General features: G+C 39.4%; 3 protein-coding genes across 10 annotated transcripts in view; all 3 read right to left on the bottom strand.

Annotated features, from left to right (window-relative positions):
- Positions 1-9,684, bottom strand: part of ubash3bb (ubiquitin associated and SH3 domain containing Bb) — a 51,174-nt gene extending 41,490 nt beyond the window's left edge. For all 4 annotated transcript variants that reach the window (XM_023428449.2, XM_023428450.2, XM_023428451.2 and 1 more), the window contains exon 1: positions 9,303-9,684. In XM_023428449.2, the coding sequence (XP_023284217.1) occupies positions 9,303-9,430 (128 nt within the window). In that variant the 5' untranslated portion in view covers positions 9,431-9,684. The remainder of the gene's footprint in view (positions 1-9,302) is intronic.
- Positions 9,685-9,817: 133 nt separating this feature from the next.
- Positions 9,818-19,172, bottom strand: gkup (glucuronokinase with putative uridyl pyrophosphorylase). Its single transcript, XM_023428453.2, has 23 exons — positions 18,996-19,172; positions 17,847-17,953; positions 17,693-17,737; positions 17,443-17,596; positions 17,266-17,337; positions 16,805-16,893; positions 16,525-16,681; positions 15,680-15,757; positions 15,041-15,132; positions 14,765-14,870; positions 14,577-14,656; positions 14,419-14,487; positions 13,842-13,902; positions 13,676-13,692; positions 13,429-13,486; positions 12,860-12,952; positions 12,700-12,760; positions 12,505-12,618; positions 12,308-12,365; positions 11,511-11,579; positions 11,372-11,435; positions 11,160-11,231; positions 9,818-10,354 (listed from the first exon to the last, which is right to left on the bottom strand). The coding sequence occupies exons 1-23, from the start codon at positions 19,050-19,052 to the stop codon at positions 10,259-10,261; spliced, it is 1,869 nt and encodes a 622-aa protein (XP_023284221.1). The 5' UTR covers positions 19,053-19,172; the 3' UTR covers positions 9,818-10,258.
- Positions 19,173-19,333: 161 nt separating this feature from the next.
- Positions 19,334-23,597, bottom strand: part of usf1 (upstream transcription factor 1) — a 7,965-nt gene continuing 3,701 nt past the window's right edge. For 4 of the 5 annotated variants that reach the window (XM_087179883.1, XM_023428458.2, XM_087179884.1 and 1 more), the window contains exons 6-11: positions 23,100-23,253; positions 22,668-22,755; positions 22,502-22,560; positions 22,310-22,404; positions 21,344-21,472; positions 19,334-20,168 (exon numbers count right to left, since the gene is read on the bottom strand). In XM_087179883.1, coding sequence (XP_087036009.1) covers positions 20,079-20,168; positions 21,344-21,472; positions 22,310-22,404; positions 22,502-22,560; positions 22,668-22,755; positions 23,100-23,253 — 615 coding nt within the window. In that variant the 3' untranslated portion in view covers positions 19,334-20,078. The remainder of the gene's footprint in view (positions 20,169-21,343; positions 21,473-22,309; positions 22,405-22,501; positions 22,561-22,667; positions 22,756-23,099; positions 23,254-23,597) is intronic. The other variant, XM_087179885.1, reaches the window with a different exon arrangement.

The following is a 23,597-nucleotide window of genomic DNA, read 5'->3' as shown; positions in this document are numbered from 1 at the left end:
TATATAAAAGAGAGGAGGCTCTGAGCCTCTCTTCTGATTGGCTGACTGTTTTCTGAGCAATTGAATAAAAATATATCAGATTTCAGGTAAAACACTCAAAGAAACCACATCCTGCAAATGCTGGATGGTGGCTTCAGATGGGCGAGGCTTGGGTGTGGCTGAGAGCAGTGACTGCTTTGTTGTGACATCACAAAGTTACAGGAAGTCCAGAGACCTTTAGACTATATGAGACCTTTAACACAATGTGTGACTTAATTTTGAATAACACCCGTTTATATACATAATCTCAATTTGCAAACTGCTTTACATTATTATAGTGTAGAATATTATAGTATCATAAAGAGTGATTATGATTAATTTAGCATTTTATTGTGATATGGTTTGAGTGTATTGCTTATATTGCTGAAGATTGTCTGTATATTACTTTTTAGTCATATGAAAAGCCTGTTTTATTGCCTTTTCTTAGTTTTCTTCATTTACATTAAGCAGCTGTCTGTCGGAGGTAAGCACTTTTAAGACTGTGGTGCCTTTTAGTGGTAATTTATTGTAAGTGTTAACCTTTATCAAAGTACTGAGCTGAGCGAAAAAGAAGCAGTGAGACGTTGGTGGTGGGTTGTGTTGTGGTTGGGGGGTTTGCAGAGGGAGGCAGAGGACAGCTGTCAATCCCAGCAGCCTCCAGGCCTAAATGAAACCTGCTGCTGGCTCAGCAACTGTAGGCGGGAAGGCAGCTGTCCTGGGAGCTGCTTTCAGAGGTTAGACAGATACATGGAGCTGGTAATAAAAATCTGACAGCAGCACAGCATCAGTCTCCACTAGCATTTACTAATGCTAACAGTACACACTAAGAGTAATATTTTCTATTTCAGACCTGGGGGCAATGGAATAAAACACTCACTATGTGTCATGTATGTTGTTTCCATCCACCTGCTTTAATGAGCAATTTTAATTGCGAAACACGAGAGGGTGGAAACACAAGAAATTCAAAACGTTTTGATGCTTGTCTGAAGTGGAAACGTTGATGTGTTGATAAAAACAAAATGGCATAAAGTCCAACGGAAACAGAGTTGGTGAATTAATCATGGTGTACAAGAAGCGTGTGATTTAAATGTCCAGTGAAGAGACGGAAAACAGCAGCAGATGAAAAACATCAGATGTGTGTCGAGTGATGAGGAAACCGTCCTCACCTTAATACACGACATAAACATGAATCATCTGAAGTTTGACCGAACCCTCTTTACATAAAGTCTTCTTCTGCAATGGTTAAATAGTCAATGCGAGAATTAACACCATCAGCACTTTACTGTATCTTGATGCATCTATCTCCTAATATTTGTTTAACATCAGTGGATAGAATCGCACATTAATCTGCATTTTCCTCCGAGGATCTTCCGAAAAGTCGTTTCAAATTCAGGCTACATTTGGACGGAAACTTGTGCAAGAATTTGGCAGATGAATATTTTCTCTATTAAACTCGCAAAAGGCTGCGAGTTATTAACCATTTTAAGTCAGTTTTGACTATTTTTTTTTCACATAAAGTTCAACTGACTCCTCACTCTAAAACCACTATAAATAAATAAATAAATGAATAAATAACTAGTAGCTGCCTTGAAAACCTGCTTTTACATTCAAAAAACATTATGAAGAGTTTGCGTGTCCCAGTATTATCAAAATGCCCTTACATGAATAATATTACTAACTGCTGTTTATTTGTAACTATTTATGAATATTTAATACTTAAGCAAATCATCCTGCAGCATGTGATGTGACTCCGATAACAGCCTTTTCAAACTACTGTCGTCCATAAGCTAGTCTACCGTTTGAACGTCAATACGAACTTTCCCCGAAAATATGAGAATCTTGAAAAAATTTCCCAGGATATTTTACTTTTTCTGTCATTTTCAATGTGTTTTCCATGACTGGAAAACTGGTCAACTGTTTTCCAGGTTTTCCAGGACACGTGGGAAGCCTGCGGTAAAATAAGGCAGCAGAAGACGCTTTTAAACAAAATGGGTTTTTTTTTTAGGGAAAACATTTGTTTGTGGGTCATTTGTAGCACGGACCTGTCTGAACCGAGCCAGTTGCACTACCTTGAATTTCATACGACCACGGTGAGATACTTGAGTGGAGACAATGGCCTCATAATCTGATAGTGCTGTCTGTTTCCCTGCTTCCGGACAGAGCTTCAAATGAACCATGATATGATCACCAAGCTGCAGTGGAGCTGCACCAGTGAACGACAGCAGCTATATCCAGACAGAGATGCACCTCTCCTATTTCAGGAAGGAGACTAATGACATTTATATGACCTTGTTAAAGGCTCCCCACTGATGCAGACATATAATGATGACACATCAAATGTAATAATGGATATATCGTCTTCTTCAAATAGTCCCAAAGTGCTGAAACCAATTTGTGAAGGCAGAATGGAAATCTTCAGAATAAGCTCATGTTCATCTGCATTTCAAAGATACTGGGATAAAAAAACAAGGAAGTGACTCAATAATTCATGAGAGTTACCAACTCAACAGCACTTCACAGGCCCCCATAGCTGGGATATACCGTACGCAGCTCTCACAGATGTAGCGGACTTGAACCCACATACTGTACGTAAACATTTTCCTTTCCTCCTTCAGATCAGCAAATATGAAACACTCGAGCTGAGCTGCACAGAAAACACATTTCCTATGCTGACAGCTGTTGTGAAAGGGTAGAAAATACATCAAATGGCCACTGAGAAGGCGTATAGTGCAAATACAGCACAGTACATGCAGATAGGTTGAGCGTTTATCTCTCTATATCTCTGTTTTCGAATGTACCTTTCAATTTTATGACCAGTATAGTAAAAAAAAACAACAAAAAAAAACATGTTATCTACACAGGAAGTGAGTGGGAGTCCATCTGACGGAACTTAAGAACTTAAATCTTACTGACATGTCGACCTAAATTAAGGCCAACTAATCAGTATCCCAACTTTGAAATGAGTAAATACTGTGTTGGCACATCTATGCGACACACTACAATGTGACTTCAGTCCCATTTTAGAAGTGCTATAAGGCATATTTTGTTTAGTGTTATGAAACATCTTTTGGATGTCAACTACTCTGGTGGGGGTACAAGAGAAGATGACACAGTTTTAAACAGAGAACTAACTTTAATTATTGAGCTACAACTAAAACTTTACATCTCAAAATACTGAGATGAGACAGCTGTGGGTACAGTGGATGTGGAGTGGAGGAAGAAATACTGGCTACAAGACCGAGTAACAAAAAACTGTAATTGGAGACTGAGGATTTGTGTAAAAGTTTGTGTTGTCAAGATGCGAAGATGTGCATGATGTTTGGAGTGATTTAGAGCTTTAGCTTAAAAATCTGAAGCATTTACTCCTTTTTTAATGATTCAATTAGGAGTCCTAAAACAGAGAAAATGTATTACAAGTTCATCAGTCAAGTCAAAAATAACTGAAGCCAAGAATTAATTATTTTGTTAGTTAAATAAGTTCAAATGGACAGTGAAAACATTAATTAGATAAGTGTTATAGTTTACCTTTAACCTCCAATCACTTAAAAATGTGTTTTCATTTTAATTTAGTTTACTCTTTTATTTATAATTCAATGATTCATATTATTTTTAACTCCTAATATTTTATTAAGTCCTAGAAAACATTTAATCATAATGGAGCAACTGAGAAAGCTGTGCAGCTAGCTAGCTTACTTGAAAACACTGGCAACTAAAGACATGCAGCATCAGCCTTTTCAGCTATCCTCCTAGCAGAAGCTAACTGCACCAGTCTGTGCACGTAATGTTAAACATCCATATCCTAAACTCATGATGTGTCTATACAGAAGATGTTTCAGCCGCACTGTTCAGCCTGCACGTCGGACAGAACAAACACTATCCTCTTATTTCTCCTCTTGCTCAAATTTTGCTCGCACTCTACGCTCGTAACCCCGACCCAAAGCGTATCTTTATGCTCCAAATCTATTTCCTTGCATTTTATATGTGTAACTACAGAGACTGTGCATTGAGCTCTGAGCTCTTCCAACCTCACATTCAGCTCAATACTGTGTCTGAACTGCTCTTGTGTAGAAACACACAGAACTGGAGCTGCTGCTGCTGCTGCTGCTAACATGCTGCTCACTGTGACGGCCCTCTGGCTCTGCCATGGCCTCAAGGGTTGTGTCTTGTCCTTGGCTGCTGTTTGTGTTTTGTGTCTCCCTTAGGTGGAGTAAACATTTCTGCAACTGGGTGCACCTGGCCATATCCATCCACAGTGCATTCAGCATCACTCACTAACACTACCGATTGACTATTTCCTATATTTAATTAGAGGAGCTACATGTAAGTTTTGCTATTGCTATACAGCTAACGTTAGCATTAACAGCTGTTTACTTACAACTGTAGAAGAAACGTTACGAGTACGATATCAAAATCTATTTTTATCACTTCTTTTCTTCTACTGAAGTTAGCATGCTAACTAGCTAGCTCCAGTCTGATCAGCTCATCTCATCACTTTCTGATACCGAGTCACTTTAGCATTTTCAGTCTTCAGTCTAACCTGAAGATGTAGCACTGCTCAGAGGACGTATTATAGCCTCTTGTATTGTAAACGCAACGAAGGCTAAAGCTCTTGGCAGTACTGGTAAGTAAACAGCTGCTAATACTAATGTTGGCTATGTAGCAATAGCAAAACTTACAAAAAGCCCCTTTAATGTATTCTGATTCGATTTATGGAAATAAATGTGCTTCGAAGTGCTTCTGCTTCGATCTCCATAACATTATCTTTATCTGCAAGTATGTGTCTCTACTTTACAACAAGGACCACAATGCAAATGAATCTTAAACTTCTGAAATGTTCCAAATCTGTTCTTACTTTGGAAGAAAAGGGTCTTTAAGAGTGAGAACTTAAATCAGATTTGAACTAGTCAAACACAAGAGTTTATGAGTACAAAGAAAGAGAGATATTGGCATCCTTTAGGGCATCTCTCTGAAGAGAAGAATAATGTGTGAATCTTGGATCTGATGCTAACTGAGCTTTCTTGTTAGTTCCCAATGACGCACACACTCATCTCTCTGTGCATGTCATGCAGAGATGTTTAAGCAGCCTGGTCAGACTATTCTTGTAAAAACAAGCATGACTCTTTGTTTCATGTATAATTGATCGTTACATTAAGAGTTAGCTGACATGCACAAGACTGTCATTTACAAAGTCAGGGATGATGCACCCTGTGACTTGCTGGAAGCTTTTCTCTCCGGGGGGAAGAATAATGTGTGCAATCGATTTTGTTTTCAGAGTGATTCAACCTGGAGTTGATGTACAGTCATTTCCTGGTTCCAAGATGATGGAAATATCAACTGTTAATAATAATAGCAATAGTAATGTAACGTAATGTTTAATATGTATCATATACGTAAACAATACTTTTTCATTATAGTTTTTCATTAGCGTTCATAGTTCATGTTGCAATGCTTTTTGGGAGTCATAAATTATATATATTGTATATATTTATTGTTCTGTATCTTTAACGTTAAGTTGTCATATGTCATGTTGTCAGTGTCTTTTTTAAGGTAGCCATGTTTAATTCAATGAGATTTATCTTGGATTTTTTTAATGTATCATTGTAATGTGTTTGTAAGTGCATCATTAATTTATGTGTGTTTTTTTGGAAGAAATAGTAAATTTACCGTAAACAGTGAACAAACAAGCCTCATGAAGAACTGGCAAAATGTGAAGCTTGCAGAAAACGTTAATATTAAGAAGCCTGAGTGTTAAAGAACTTTGCCTTGATAAAATATAGTTGGAAAAGTTTCCCTTAGATTGAATGGGAAACATCAAAATAAGTTTTAAAAAGTTTATCTAAACAAGCGCTCAATGCCAACTCTCAATGGTACTTTTCAATTATCGATGCTATGCACACAATTTGGTCAATACTCAAAAACTATTCAGCTTCAAAATTCTTAGTTCTATCAATACTTTTTTAACACCCCAAGCTCTGAATTTGCCAAAGTAAAAACAACTGTTTGTATATCCTCCTGTACTGATTTCACTACACTCTATTATATAAAGCCAGTGTGTATCTAATCTCTATTGTGTGAACACTGGGAGCCATGTGGGGGATGCCCCCAAACCAAAACAATGGCCTGACTACCAGCAGCAGATAAATGTAATCTTTCTACACATAAATAATCCTTTTACAACAGAACCAGGACACCTGAAGTTGGTCAGGAAATTTAGTGGGTCAAGCTCTAGACAGAAAAAAGAGGGAGGGAGGAGAGGCAGACAGAAAGAGAAAGGGAATTAATAAGTGGTCGTGTCCAGGCCAGGCAGTCAGGGGCTGATATAAAAGAGGTTGTGGCTTCCCTCAGGGAGTGTGTTCTAGGCCAGCAATGCCTGCCTGGGGGCCTGTCATCGTCTGCTGTGTCCATTCAGCAAACCACAGCACACTTCCTCTGACATACACACTCGCAAACACTTACTGAAACCCTCCTGACGTGTGACATCTGTCTGGGTGAAAGGGGTGGAAAGACTCCCAATGGTGCGTGAATGAACTGAAAACAGAGAAGTCCGGCGAGATTTCCCCCCCTGACTTCACATAATATGGACAAAAATAGGTTTGGACACTTTCACTAATTAATATGACACAATACTGATTCTACCACAGAGGAGTTATAAAAGGTTTTCCATCTGCTGTTTTGACCAACTAGAGTCAGAGAGGTCATTCCTTGGAAAATCCTCTGGTACACAGGAAGTGATGTTTTTTACATTTAAGGTTTGTTTAGACTAAGAAGTAGAGGTAAAAACATGATAATAATAATAATAATCATAACAATAATAATCAGAAGAAGATTAAAAAGAAGAAGAAGAAGAAAAGCCAAGATTCTGGATGATTAATGAGAAATGCAGTGCAAATCACATGGACAGAATACATATTATGAGTCTGACCGATCAATCGGTTTGCTAATATTAGCTTTTTGTGGAAATATCAATATTGTTGTATATGCCAGGGGATTGATAACAAGAAACTACAGTGCAGAAATGCCAAAGATATATCTGTGTCAAATTAGACACAGCACAGCCAATACATAGTTCGTCCATCAGAGATTTCGATGTTTATTCTTTAATTCTACCAAATGAAAAGTAATATAAAGAGTAATAGTACTAACAATTGGTCCAACAATTGATAAGTTCATCGAGAGAAAAATAACCGCACCTATTTTGAAATATTAGCAGTTTAATCAATAATTAAAATAATTGTTGGTCATTATATTATTGGTTGGATTTTTAGTACTAATTGTTACAGATGCTAGTAAGCATACAGTAGGTAAAGATTAGCTGAGTTTAATGACTAATGAATAAATAACAGTCTTTCTTCTGTAGTTCTAATCTTTCTTTAAAGCTGCAGTCATCAGTATTTTTTATAATATCAGTGGATCAAATGACGTGATGTGTAATATGAAAGGGGTTGCTCATAGTTACAATTTAATAGATAATTATAACCTGACCGCGCAGTTCAGCTCAGCTCCACAAAGTTTATCTTGCATCAAACGGCAGACCAAGTTAACGGTTAGCCAGTGAACATTGCAAAGCATTTAGCAGCTAAACACCGAGATAAATATCCAGGTGTTTAGCTGCTAAGTGCTTCACATGCGCTGGATAAACAAAGAAAAAAGAAAAGTAAATATGGATTTTGATCGCTCTGAATAGATATTATTGTTGCTCTGTATCTGCTGGATGTGTAATTGTTTCCTATCAAGTTTGCAATATTAACTTCATATGGACATATGTCAAAACTCAATGCCGCAGTGACTCGGTATCGGAAAGTGAAAAGACAGGCCGGCCAGACCTGCGCTAGCTGGTTAGCATGCTAACTTCAGTCGAGGAAAAGAAGTGATAAAAATAGATTTTGACACCAAACGTGTAACTTTTCCTCTCAACTGTTAAGTAAATAGCTGTTAATGCTAACTTTAGCGTGTAGCAATAGCAAAACCTACATATAACTAAGTATGAAATGGTCAATAACTGATAGAAATACAAGCAAACCAGAGATTTTCTTTCAAATGTTGGAAACAGTTCTCGGCGAGCAAAGGAATAAAGTTTGATGCTGAACTTGCACCGTTTCCTCTAGACTGGTAAGTAACAGCAGCTATTGCTAACGTTAGCTACGTAGCAAGAGCAAAACTTACAAATATCACCTTTTCAACAGCTAGGTAGTTAACATTAGCAAGTTACGTGACAACAGATATGATTTAAACACAAAATGACATTCAATCTATAAATAGTGCCCAGCATCCTGTGCTAGCACGGCTAGTGCTCTTTAGCATCTCTACTTCCTTCCTCAACAACATAAAAAGTTTGTGAACATATCACCAACAACTGCCTAGCATGAAAATGCTAAATCCTGCTAATTGAATAAATTCTGGTACTGAGTGTAAAGTGAGTGTAAACTGCTGCTGGTGATTTACAGTAGACAGTAGTGTTGTGTTTACAGTGAGAGCCTGTAGCCGACAGGACAGATATGAACTCACTGATCGGGCCAAGTCAAAGACAGTCCCTCCATTCAGAAACAGAGGAGGACACAGGGTGATCCCCCCCCCGCCCTCCTCCTCACACACACACACACACACACACACACACACACACACACTCAGAGTCATGACTTCATGACTCCTGACTCCAGTTTTCTTCATGTATGATAGCTCCTCAGGAACATGGCTGAAATATGACATAAGTTGCCTATTTACGGCAGATTTCACAAAAATGAGCAAAAAAAAACATTTACTTAAATAAAAAGTATTTTTTAAATTAAGCTTTAACACGAGAGCGACAACTTAAACTAAGGTAAAGGGTATTTTAAAAAAGTAAAATATAGTGAAATGTGCGTTTTTCTTGTATTTGATGCTAACGTTTCACTTCTGTTAACTTTTATTCTTGCTAATTGTGTTTAGCTCCACAATAGCTCCTTATTCGGTTAAACCCGACTTTATTCTACTTTTAATAAAAAAATATCTAACTCTTAATGCTCGACTCTGTTCAGCTCCTCGGATGTGTGTTGTTGTGGACCGGGAGTACCAGCTAGCTGCGCCCCGTGCGAACCGTTACGGAGACACGGCGCGTGCGGAGGGATGCTGCGTCTGACCCGTCCGTTAACTCTCATGAATAACCGTTACTCTGAGCTCAGACACCGGCCATGTCCCCGTCAGGTCTCCGTACGACCTCTGACACGCTTCTAATCTACACACACACACACACACACACACACACACACACACGGACACACACACAGTGTTCAGGTCCGGCTACTTACGCCCTTGGTCTGGGGAAGCCCATGGATAACAGCACATCAAGGTTGGAGCCACATTTCACTGAGCCCGACCGGTTCTGCCGGAGCCTCCGCGGGAGGATTTTACTGTACAGGTCCTCTTTGGCAGCCATGGTCCCGCCGGGTCACCCACAGTCCGCTATAAGCCCAATACAGTCCGCCAGCCACCAGACCTCCGGCTAGTCCATCAGCTTCAGCGGGGTCCGCATGAGTGGACGGGTAACGGCAACGACACTGAGCGGAGCGGAGAGCAGCGCCGCGCGGCCAGGCAGATCCCTGCTACTCCGCCCACTGGAAGAAACAGCAAATTAGATCCGCTCTCTGGGTTTATACAGAGGAACAGTACAGAACAGAATATAATAGATGGGATTTACATGTAATTTTAAGTTTGAGCTGATGAGTTTACCCTCAACTATACTGTGAGTGTGTGTAATATCTATTTATTCTTTTTAATAGACTACTACACAATATTCATATACATATGACAAAACACTATGGGATAGAAGTTGCTTTTTAATTTGTGTACAAAAATTACATTCATTATATAATTATAATAATAATGGTATTAAGTCTATACAATTGTATCACATGTAGAAAGATAATTACATAATTTTTACATTGTTGTGCATAATAAATTTGACACAAGGGCTCAGCTCGCCACACCTAATTATAATGATTATTTGCAAATCTGACATTCACTGATTTTCTTGGGACCTGGTTTTAACTATTATCATTTAGTCAATTTAGTAAATCAAGTAAATTATCAAAGTCCTGATAGAAACCCTGATGGTCATTTATGGTTTTCAGATCATTTCAGAACTGATCATGATCTTTTCTGGCAATTTTACTGATAGTAAACTCTATGAAATGACACTGGGGCTCTGCGAGGCACACTGAGGGCCACACTGTGCCGTGAGTTGGCTTTGAGGGCTGGTATGAGGTTAGTCTTGGCCACCAACAGCGCTGGCAGATGGGTTGTATGGTGCGATGACACAGAAGACACAGCCTGCCTGCTGGAAAGCTTGTCTCATCTCCACCTAGTGGAACAAACACAAACAGTATCAGACAGGTGCATGAATACACACAAACTAATACAGAATTTACAACTCAGAACAGCTTAATTTTTAATAAAGCAAGTTAAAAAATGACAAGAAAATGAAACTTTACAGCTGCTTTTTCTCCATTTGGTTGAAAAGAGAAGTAACTTTTGATATTAAAGTTTTACAGATGGAAATTTTTGCCATAACCAAAGTATGGGGTAGAATATATTTGAATCAGCTGCGGACAGTGTAGCTTCTCTACTTTCTGGTCATGTCCGTAAAGTTCTGCCAAAAGTGCTCCAGGTGAACATTTGAACTAGTGACTGGAGATTTATTTCAGAATCTGGAAAGGCAGCACTAGAAAGATTATAAACCAGAAATACCTACAGTGGACCATTAAATTGACATTGTATATGAAATCTTTAGGATAAAAAGAATTACTTTTTATATTCGACTGCTACAGGACAAATTTATGGGAAAGATGAATAGTGTATATCACACCTGTCCAACATTTGTTTATTTATTTTTCATTCTTTTTTTATTGTATTACTTTATGATCCATTTAAAGCCTTCTATGAGACTCAGTTGCAAATTATTATTATTTTCAAAATAGATAATACTAGAATTAAGTACATTTTGAAATCCCACACAACACAATCATCTGCAGCCTGTCCATTCGGACGGAAACTGTCCAACTGTCCGTCCCATGAGTGCGCAGCCACAACACAGGTATGTCAAAACGAATATTCAGCTCCCACCCCGCGGCCTCAGACTGGGCGTAGATACGGGAATGTCAGCTCACCAGTCTCGCCTGGTCCAGACAGAGACCCACCACAGCTCCCCCGCTGCCTGGCAACTTCACTGCTGAGCCAAACTGCAAGAAACAGCAGAGACCTTATGAATGCATAAACAGAAAACACTCCTGCAGGCGCACACAGAGGGAGATGGAGAAAAAACACTGGTTAATAAAACATGCTCTGCTCCTTGCAGGTACAGGAATCTCTGAGCACACACCTTCCTCGCCAGATGAACCATCTTGAGATTCCCAGGACCCAGACAGTCGTCAGTGTAGACAGATCTGTGGGATGTGTTGTTGCTTTAGCTGTGAGTGTAACCATAATACGAATGCCTCAAATCAAAATGTACAGTTCACCTCCTCAGCTCAAAGTTCTGGTCCATCAGTTGTGCCAGGCGGCTCCAGTCTCTGTGCTGCAGAGCTGTCCTGAAGGGAAAACACCATCAGTTTCACCTGTAATGTTCTGACCTTCTGACATGCAATAACAAAGGCTACAAGGCCACGTCAAAACCTAGTATAAGGCTGGACCACGTTGTATTTGCATTCAGCCTGGTGTCAGCCGCTTTCAGCCCTTCACGCCCACATATACAGTATTAACCAGCCGCTGCTCTTCATCTGCTAAAATCCTCATTTTTATAACCGCAACGTCGTCTGACAAAATCACCAAACACATCAGTTAAAGACAAAGACTGAGCTGTGACTTCAGTTGTATTTACTTGTAAAATGATAATTCAGAGGGGAAGCTAGAAGCTTATTCACGTCAGCTACTGTGGGTCAACACAAAGGAGAGGTGTGCCTGCGGAGGGAAAGCACAACCTCGCACTGACGATTTGCTGGATTTGTCACTAGGTGCTTTTTGGGGGGAAAGAAAAGTCGCTACAGAGGTCAGAAAAGTCAGTTAATGTAGTGACGAAGGCGTTAAGTTGGCAACACTGCTTGTGCTCGCACCGAATCATTTCGATCAATGTGGAAACTCCCAACAATCAGCTGATGCTGCAACTTAATCACTCAGTCAGTCAGCGACATTCACGTTCATTGAGATTGTCCCCGAAATTCAGAAAGCCCACCGCCACCTTGAGACTGTATGTGACAAAACCTCCACTGCTATTTATTGCATTAATTCTTGATCAGCAGTCTACATCTACCAAACCAACCTGGCTTGATCAGTTAGCTCAGCAAAAGACGTCATGGCGTCAACGACCAGAGGCTCCCCTGTGGAGAGACAGATGAAGTCAATCCGTCCATTAGCTGTTGACATATTTCACCATCCATGTTGACAAAGTTCACCATCACAAATATGACTAATAATCCTCTCCTTTCAAAAACACCCAATGTAATGTTTAGGAGGTACCGTTGAGCCAGCGCTGTCGCACGTTGCTGTGGATCCGTCCAGAGTCACTGGGGTCGCTCAGGTAGGCGAGCCAGAACAGTGGAAGGCTACTCATCTCCATGGAAACATAATTCCCTGAGAATGGAAAACATACACCCTTTAGAAACAAGAATAACGTATCATTGATTTAGTATCTACTAACAGAGACTTCACTACCATAGCCCTGCTCCTCCATGAGCTTCTTGCTGAAATCCATGTAGATTAAACCTTCATACACCTGCAAAGGTAAGGGGACAATCACAGCCAGTTACTGAAGGTGTAAAAAGAAAATGTTGTGCGGTGGTTACAGTTTGTGAAAATCTATTATATTACTGACCTGAACAACTCTGTCCTGCAAACCAGCAGTAATGAAAAGTTCATCCGTCTCCACGTTGAGGATGAAGTTGGCTCGGACAGGTTTTGGAAGATCCTGGAGAGTAAAACTGTCATTTTTAATATCTTCTGTTTTTCTTCAGGTAAGACTTTTAAATTTATTCCTAATTTCTGTCACTTTTAAAAAAGGTTTTCATATTTAGACACAAAAGTTAATGTGTTCTTCAGGAATACAAAAAGAATTTTCATGACCAAAAAGTATTTATTTTGCATTTATTTATGTATTCAATTATTTATTTCTGCACTTATTTATTTATTTATTTATACTTGTGTCATTCTTTTGTCCTTCATACGCTTATCGATAAACTATATGTGGATTCTGAAACATCAGTGTAGTGGTTGTAAACTAATAAGATTATCACTAATACGACCAGTAAGGTCTCTACACTGCTGATTTCTAACACAGACCAGGAGTGAATCATTTAAACATCAGCAGATTAGAGAAGAAGTAAAAGACAGATGGAAAAATGAATAAGAAACACCATCATCATGGTAAATTATTAACATCCTTACATTGTCTGTGATGTTGTAGAACTTCATGAGACACTTCAGAGTAGCTGAGACTATGGCACTGCACAAAAGAGAAGAAGTTATTAAATGAAAAGTTGGAAATACATTTAAACTGCAACCTTGGAATTGTGTTTTTTTTGGTTTCCTGATTTTCTACTATACTATTTACTATAATTACTATGTTTGAAATTCAGTCAAATTTACAAACAATAAATAAAAACATTATAATACAGAGGTCAGAACTATTTACCTGCTTCCAGCCAGGCCCTTAAAACAGAGACAAAGACTTGTTTTATGTGAAGGGTCATTATACTCGCACACTATTTGCTTTTATATTTGAACACTTCACACTGTTGTGCTGCTGTGAACTGTCGAGCTTTCACTGTGAGAAAACAAGTATTTGAACGAGTCCTCACCACCTGCCGAGGAATGTTGGTGTCGTACTTCAGCGTGAAGTTCTGCTTTGTCAGAGCAATTCTGCAGGAAAGAGTAAAAATCAGGCGTTACATGAACATCAGCAGTGAAAGAGACACAGTGAGAATAAAACAAGTAAAAAAAATGAAAGTAAATCTCTCGATGCATTATGGGATTTACTAAAAGTCATGTGGACAATTCATCTCATGAACTGCCCATGTACAGTAAGTCCAACAGTCCAATAATCTTATATATATTATATTCAACACTGTTAAAATGTTTCTTTCTACACTACATTTACTTTAAGTAAATTTAGCTGAGAATATTTCTGCACTTTTACATCAATAAAATTTTGAAATTTTCATAACTACTGTATCTTCAATTTGAAGAAACGCCCTGGACGATGAGGACAGATTTAAAGCGGTATCCATGGTGATGAATATGAACAGAGCCTGTGCTAAACACTGTTTCACCACCAAGATTTGCTCAGTTTGAATGTTTGACTAGTCACACAGCCTCTTGTCATTGGTGTCAGTGATTAATGATTCAGCTCGGGGTCATCTCGGCCGCTCCTCTCACCCTTGTTTGGAGCAGAACTGGTAGAACTTCTTGCAGGTCGCCTGCAGCAGCCGCAGACCTCCCAGGTACCTGCAGCGAAGGACCAACACAAAGGTTTAAAGTTCGAACGTGACACACTGAAAAACATTTCAGCTCATTAAAGCTCGCTGTTTACACACCCTTCCTTCCTGCTGATGCAGAACAGATCCTGCAAACTTCCAAACTCCGTGGGATCATTGAGCGGATGAGGGACTAAAACCTACGAGAGATGCACGTGACGTTTAAACAGAATAACAATGATGAAGCTGTTTGATGCGTGTGTGCATAGAGGTGTGTGTGTGTGTGTGTGTGTGTGTGTGTGTGTTACCAAAGTCTGGCTCTCCACTAGAGTGACCTCAGCCCAGAAATTGGAGATGCTCATGGCGATGGTTTTCCCATTGAAGCCGTCTGAGGGATTCCCCATCAACCCAACCCTGCGAGCGATCGATCATATATTTGGATCAATCCCTTCAGTGTGTGTCAGGCTGCGTTTTAACTTTGAGGTGCTTCGGTTGTGAATTGTGAAGGAGAGAAGAGTCTCGTTTCTGAGAACCGGTAAAACCACAGTAATCTGAACCGGCAGTTTGAGCCGGTGTTTTCTTACCTGGCGTACGACCTGCATGTGATTGGTTTAGCAGGATTGTCTTGTTGCTTGGTGGAGTAGTGGGTGAGCCACCTGGTGTAGTCTGACAGGCCCTGAGATGTCAAGAAGGAAGCATGTTGTTAGAAGAAATTTCATGACTTTTATAAACTGTACATGTCGATCTATCAGCTGTATTATTGAACAGCATCATATTCCTATTTAAAGATCCTATAAGCCCCAAATATCAGCTGCGGTGTTAATGTAATATTCATCATTTCCACCCCGCCAGACAGAAACAACACGTTTACTGAAGCTGCTTTACACATTTTGAGGTAGATTGCGTCCATTAAAAACTGTATTCTTCTCCATGTAAATGCTTCTATAACATGGTGGATATTACTCTGAACTGACAGCAGACATTCGGAGTAAAAGCAGAAAGAAATTAAGAGCTGAGTGGCCAGTTTGCAGCTGATGTCACATTATGTGATTTCTGGGTAACAGCAGCTTTCAAACTTTAAAATATTCAAACATTTTCTCTTCCTTTTCTCCACTTGAAAACTGCTCAGTGCTGCTTCATCACACTGCAATACATCTTGCTTGGCAAGTTAAATATAATAGTACATATACAAAGGAAATGCTGTGTAAGGTAAAGATACAGACCACTTGTCCAATTAGCTGGAAACCAGTAGGAAGCTTCATCCCGAACACGTCAAGTTGCTTTTCATTGATGAGCCACTCCTGAAGAGAGAGGAGCCATAAGGTGACTGGTTATTACTTTAGTTAATTAATTTAATACAATTTTGGTGGAAAATGTGACTCACTGGAATTTTGCTTAAAAACTTATGGTTAAATGAATTTCAAGAGTAAAGTAAACAAGACATAAATGAGATGATTTCCTCTGAAACAACACTTAAAGGTCCCATATCGTCTAAAGGTCTGTGTCCATGTGTAGTGTGATTATAGATCAGCTCTAGCTTCTATATTAATACTGTGAAAGTATCAAAGCCTCAGTCCACAGAGAAATGCACACAGCCTGTATTCAGAAACTGAGCCTTAAAACCAGCCGTCAGGACTTCTGGAACTTTGTGATGTCACAACAAAGCAGTCACCAAGCCCCGCCCACCTGGACCCACCATCCAAACCCAGCAGGAACTGGTTTCTCTGAGTGTTTTACCTGAAATCTGCTCTATTTTCACTCAGAAAACAGTCAGCCAATCAGAAGAGAGGCTCAGAGCCTCCTCTCTTCTGATTGGCTCACCGACCTGTTGTTATTAGTGCTCCAGAGAGAAGCCTGAGAGAGGAGATGTAAAACTACACTGAGATGGTTTTTAAGGTTTTAAGGTTCTTAAAACCACAAACATATCTTCTTATGGATCAACACTTCAAATAAAACACAGAAGAAGAAAATATGGAGCTTTAAGTTAACCATTAATCAAAAAGCCACCCTGTGTAATTTTGCCTGTATGAAATAAAAACCATAGGATGCTTTCCTCTCACTCACGAACCCAGAACTGTCCGAAGGTCCTGTCTGTGGCTTGAGGCTGCAGGCTGAGGAGGTCAGACAGGTAGGACAGCGTGTCCCTCTGAATGCAGTAAAACACCACGCTGGCCAGACGCGACGCTGTCAGCCCGTCCTGGGGTTTCTCCAAGAAGCGAGTTATTCTGATTCATGAAACACAATAGATTAAAATCAAATCTGCAACCTGGTGCCAAGTATCAGACTTACTGTATGTCAATGAATGTCAGGAATATAACACAAAGAAATATTTCTGTCGTTGGTCTCACCTGTGGGTGTCGGGGCACACCTCCACGATGCCTCTGGAGCTGCTTTTCTCACTTTCCTCCAGCTCGTAGTAAATGATCAACTCTCCAGGCTGCAGCACAGACACAAACACCCAGGCTACTGCATCTTGTTCATGGATTAACCTCCACACAAAAAGCCCTGAACAAACATTTATTTGATCTTTTACACGCAAAATATGTCTGTTATTTTGATTAGGTTCAGATTGCTGGTGTTTGAGCAGGACTTAATTAGGCTTAAACACTTAAACAACTTAAACAAGGCTTAATTACACTGCTGACGAGGGGATTTTATTTATTCATTTTTAGGCTAAACTCTGCAGTCTGCTGCTGTTTATTAGTAAATATCCTGTGCACACATTATGACTGTATGGTTTGATGGTGTGTTTGTGAATATACAATAAGCACAAGGCGCTGGTGTTCACTTATGTGGTAGCAAATCTCACCTTTGACCTGAAGAAGCGGATAACCTGAGCGATATCAAAGTTCTGGTCTGCGCACAGCATGTCACCTGCAATCTGCTCACACAGACAGGAAGTCCTCAGTTCCAATAGAGTACACCCGCTCCACACAGTCAAGAGTTTACTGAGCAGTTTTGTGAATGGACAACAGATTTATCATACCACCATGATGTCGTCCTGCAGCTTGCGGCTGCGTATGGCCAGCTCCAGGTCGGCCACGGCTCCCAGACGGTCCTCCAGCGTTGTGCTGCCATCGTTCACCACGTTTTTCACGGGGAAGTCATTGGCTGTGGCCCAGCGCTCGTAGTACTTATACCTGGTCAGAGCAGAACAAAATTCAATAGTCAAATTATTATAAGTTGGGTCTTTCTAGAGTCAGAACTTTAAATAAATAGGTTTGTTATGTACTCACTTGTCTGCATTAGTGACCAGATACACCTCCGTGAACAACTGCCGCCTGCAGAGAAGTCAGAGCTCTAATTAGCATTGGCATTCACCTGTGTGGTTGATTATAATGACTTTGGATGGGGAAAAAAAAAGTCCTGAGACTTTTCACTGTCACTCACATGTTGACGGTTTCCCACCAAAAGTCAAGGATCTTCTTTCCTCCAGTGCCAGGAAGCAAGGCCTTCGGTACCCCAGTCAGGTGGCTGTATAAGCCTGTGTCATCATTCTGGGAGAGAAAAAGGAAAACAGCTGGATGATGGCACATCACCACAGCAACAAACAAACCACACCTTATCAGTAAATATACTGTTATTGAAGATGATAATCTAGTTAATATGTTTTTTACTACAAGCAAATATTATAAGTGATACTGAAACTAAACTCAAGGTTTACTTACATGAGTATTCCTGTAATATACAGTAAACATATTCCAAAGATCAAGGATGAGCCTCCACACCCTGTAGCTGATTTACTGTATTATGTCAATGCTCATTCTATATAATGTAATTCTCACATTTTCTGCTCTTATTTTAATATTATTATTATTGCTGTTGATTTCATTTTAAATATTTTTAAGACATTAGATGGGCATCATTTTTATGTAGTCACGTTATTGTCTTGTATGTTTATTTTGTATTCTTTATAATTGAGCGATATTTCAACATACTTAGGTGGAGGCTTTAAATAAATAATAAAGCACTTTTTATTTTCTTTGCCATTTCCTGTGTATTTTAAATTGTACAAAAGTAAATAAACTAAGCTAATACAATTTTATGTGAGGTCTACACGTGGAATATTTACTGTCTTAGGTTTTTGCAATTGCTGCTAGATTATGACATTTAACTCAAACTGTATTTTGGGATAACGTAAGGCGAAAGGTTGCCACATTATTCGTTATATTACCTTCAATAATTCGGTATAAATAACTCAAAACTTCCATCTTTCGAACAACGCTCCCGTTCAAATTCCTAAGATTTACTGCACCTCAGCGCTCGGTAGGGGGCGGTGAAGACCACTATGGACTAATGATAAAAACTTAATTTTACGCAAATTACGGAAGGGTCGTTAGTTGACGCGTAAGCCGGATGCACGAGTGCATCTTTCCGACTCCGTAAATGGCAGAAATAACGGTTTGTGAGCACACGAGCTAGCTAGAAAAGTAACGCGGTAGAAAAGTGGCAGGTTCTTGGAGGCAGTTATGTGTGCGACCACTCCACGACTAGCGCGAACTTTGCACCCTTTCTGCCGCAACGTTTCATGCTACGTACCTTAATTTGTGTCTCTAAGACGGTGCCGTGTCCGGCCACCAGCAGGATACAGATCATCTGCGGCAACTCAAGTTTATCCCGATGCTCCTTTGAATCAACACAAACAGACAAGAGCAGCCGACAGTTGAGAAATATCTAGTTTCTGCGAGAGCTTGATTCTCCCAGCGTCAGTGAAGAGACGCACTTCCGGAAAGAACCTTCAGAATAAAACATATACTTACGACCACGTAGAGTCGTTGACCTTCACATAATGGGCATCGAAGATAAAAAGTGTGTAAAAATCAGTACGACATCTTTTTAACTAACTTACGAACTTTAATAAACACAACTGAAAGTGGTTTATAACATACAGTATATTATTTGATTTTTATTATAAAGACATACAGTACATAGCCTACCTAATGCAATGCTTACAACCCCTGTTTATTTACTTAGTTACATTGTTGCAATGTAATTATTGTCCCCAGTGAGGTTTCATGAAACAACATACAAAAATACAGAGCAAAAAGAGCTTGACTATGAACTGGATGAAAAACTTGGTATTGACTAATCAAAGTGATATTGATAAAAGGTGAAAACAAGTCAAAGCATGAATACGATGGGGTTTTTTTTCAGAGACATTAACATGAATGAATTTTGATGCAGAGAAGCAAAGTACTGCAGAGATGAAGTAAATGAAACTGACATGAGAAGTTGGCCACGCTGTAGAGCTTACTGTACTGGAGGTTAATGAACAATCATAATGTTGGTGGAGGAAGGCATTCAATGAGGGCTTTACTGAACCGGTTTGACTTCTCAGACTGAACTTGATGTTGAATCTTTTCCTCTCTTTTCAGATGCGCTGTGTTATTATGATTTTGTTGGATTCACCAGGCGAAGGATTTCAATTTCATAAAAAGCTTCAAAGATAATATTACAGGTCGTCATTTAGCAAAGAAGCTGGGTTTGAATATTAATGACAATATTCAATTGTTTTCCCCTATTACATGCACACACGATCACAAATAAAGTATCTCAAAATGTTTCAAGTACTCTTTTGGCCCACATGTGGTTGTCTTCTAATACCCGGTGGAAACAGGCTTCTCACTGGGGGTCTGTGCTGGATGATCCCACAATGCCATGCTGTCGCAGCAGGTTCCTCAGGATCTGATTCTTGGACTTCCAGTCTTCCACCTGAGCAACAGCAACAAATATAACACAGTGGTAATGTAGTAAGACTGACTAATCAGCTGACTTATGACTTTCTGCGACTAACTAAGTCATGTCTAACTGTGGAAATAGGTTTACATTCACAGCATTTGATTTTATAAGTAATATCCCAACTTTCAACAGACAAATCCAGGTTGAAGGCAAAAGTAAACACCATTATTTATTAAAAAAACAAAAAAGGTTAATTTTAACAAATTTTGCCAAGAAACATATCTACAAGTTGTAACAGGCTCTGCTCCAGGAAATCAATTACATTAAGGCTACAACAATCAATCAATCAATCAATAGATTAGTTCATCAAAAGAAAACTGATCTGCAACTATTTTGACAATCGACTGTTAGAGACAATTTTCCGGCAACAAAGTCAAACATATTTTGATTCCAGCTTCTCAAGTTTGAGGTTTTATACATTATAGTAAATTACATTACATTTGTATATGTTATTGTATTTAGTATTTCTAATTTAGATTCTGTTTCTATTCTTATTTTATTTCTTTATTAGATTTTTCCCTTTGTGCTGCTGTGTCAATTTGAATTCTACAGGGGATCAATAAAGGTACATCCTATCTCATCTTATCTATTGAGATCGCCCTGGGCTCACAGAGATGATGAAATTTTCAGTTTTCTGACACTTTATAGCCCCAAAAAATTAGTTGATTTATAGGCAGATTAGTTGATAATGAAAACAATTGTCTGTTGCAGCCTTAAAATCAATTAGACTTTAATTCATCCATGTCTTTGCATTTTCAGTGACACCTACTCTGGGACCAGTAAAGGTCTGCCAGTGGTGAGCCGCTGATCTCCTGATAACTGGGCTGGGTGCTCTCTGTGTACGTTTCCTGGCTGAATGTCCACTTTCACAATTTTTATCTAATGATGCATTTTGTCTCACTACAATGCAGAGATCATAGATTTAATGTTAGTTAATCTATAATCATGAAGTAGAAAGTTTGACACCCAAACTGTTGAGGTTGGACAAAATTCAGGGAAACACTCCATCGCTGCCTTTTCTTGTTACGTGGCGGAGAATGATTAAACCTGTTCTCATTTTAAATTTGGTAATGACACTTTAAAGCTTTGGTCTCAAATATACCTCGATCAGTTTGCTGGTGTTCACAATGAAACACGTGCTGACATACCTCCTGTCTCAGTAGCTGGTTGTCAATCCTGAGACGATCAAGAGTGCTGATGTCCTCCCCTAGCTTCATGTTGCTCTGTCTGAGTTCCTTGATGTACTCACAGGCTTTAGACAAAATTCCTCCTTTACTCTGAAACAAAAACATGAGAGAACTTCAGGAGTTACAGGACACTACAATCACCTCCTCATGGTTGTAAGCCTCTGCCACTAGTTTAAGGTTACATCCCTGTTTATCCAGAATCATATAAAATATGAACCATTTGTGTGAGATTTTGTCATAGTTGCTCTGTGGTATTGAGTAATGGCTAAGAAAGTGTTTTCTGAAGTCATCGTGACCTTGACCCTTGACCTTTGACCACCGAAGTCTAATAAGTTTGTCCTTGAGTCCAAGTGGACATTTATGCAAAATTTGAAAGGATTCCCTTGAGGAGTTCTGGAAGTAATCACAAGGCCAAAACCATGTTTTTGAGGTCTTTGTGACCGTGACCTTTGACCTTCTAGAGTTTTTCTTTGAGTCCAGGTGAACGTTTTTGCCAAATTTAAAAAAGTTCCCTCAAGGCATTATTGCATTCGCAAGGACAAAACTTTATTTTGTGAAGTCACCACGAACTTGACCTTTGACCTTTGACCTTTGAAACCCCAAAATCTAATCAGTTCATTGCTGAGTTCTATGTGAATTGTTTTTGCCAAATTTGAAGAAGTTTAGTCAAGGCAGTGCTGAGATATCATGTCCACGAGAATGGAACAGACGGACGGACAAACTGAAAACAATGCGCCTCTGGCTCTGACTGTCGCCGGAGGCATAAAGAGATAATAATGACTCGCCCTCGTTTCTACATCTTCTTCAGAAGGATGAAATTTGTCCTTTTGGGTACAAATTGCTCACAAACAGGATGTCACAACATACTCACAGGGCTCCTCTTTATTGAAACTATAAAATACAGAGCGGAGTCTGAGCCGAACTCACCTGTCCTGTCTTGGTATAGTCAACATTACAGTCTGGGATGGCCTTCGACAGCTGCACAATCCAGTTGTTGATCTTGTCCCTCCGCCGGCGCTCAACTGTTGGAACGACATTTAACACGAAGACTTTGATCATTTATAACATTCATACAGTTTTTTTTATCCTCAACCTCTCACATCAGACGAGAGCGCTAACCTTCGTTGTGCTGCGCTCGCCGTTTCTCATCTCTGGAAGCCCGAGGAGCCTCTTGCTTTCTACAAAACAGATTCAAACTCAGAGTTAAACAGAGTCAATGTCCCGGATGATCACTTTCAATAATAAGCAGCAGTTGCTATAAGCTGTTAAATGTTGATGTAATTACGCTATGTATGGCTGAGTGCGAGGTGCGATTGTCCTTTGATTGGATCCCGTCAAAACTTCCTGTGGTGACATCATGACGTAGAGCTGCCCTGTAAAACAAAATATTAATGTCAGCTGCAGAGAATAAGAAGAGCAGCATCTTAACGTAAAAGTCTTTATGATTTCATGCACCACAAAGTGTCAAGAAAAGAAAACTCTTGTTTCTCCTACAAAGTTTGTTTTAAACGTTACATTAGGTTAATGGTTTAAAAAGCTGCATTTAACTCATTTAATTATTATCAATATTATTTTAAGTTCACAACCACTACTTGTATTTAGATTTTACAAAGCTAGCATCAAATCAAAGTAGTATTAGTAGTTGTATTGCATTTCTCGAGCAGGAAGTTAGTGCATAAACACTTCAAACGCTTAAATATACATGTGTAATAATTACCTGTGGGTGTGGTCTGGCCCAGCAGTGTGTCGGAGGCCTGCACTGTGGTTACCATGGTGCCAGTGGTGGCATCTGCGATGGTGGCGGGGTAGTATGTGTACTGCGTCTCACTGCTGCCGTCTCCCTCCAACCCCTCTGACTGCGAGAACACAGCCTGACGTCAGAGAGACATCAACTCCACTGTTAGTCTGGCATTACACTGTTTAGCTGCTAGTAAAGAAATGAGAGATCAAATCTATCAGGGATATAAATCTGCAAGCTTCTAACATGGCAGAAAATTAAATAAGCATTAAATATTACAGGTAAAACCACCTGCAAATTTGTCACTTTTAAGGGTTTTGCCTGAAAAATGTACTTTTATCTGAGGTGCATTTAAGAGCCTCTATAAAACAGCAACATGAAATCATGTTACGATTATTTTGATTATAGTAGGAAATATAATTTTTGCATTTCAATTTCACTGAAAAAAAAAAAAAAAAAAAAAAAAAAAAAAAAAAA

Source organism: Seriola lalandi, unplaced genomic scaffold (assembly GCF_002814215.2).
Source record: "Seriola lalandi dorsalis isolate HSWRI2012SDOR001 ecotype SW California unplaced genomic scaffold, Sedor1 jcf7180002054875, whole genome shotgun sequence".
NCBI lineage: Eukaryota > Metazoa > Chordata > Actinopteri > Carangiformes > Carangidae > Seriola > Seriola lalandi.
The sequence above is the reverse complement of the archived record's forward strand: the minus strand, read 5'-3'. Positions and strand labels throughout refer to the sequence as shown.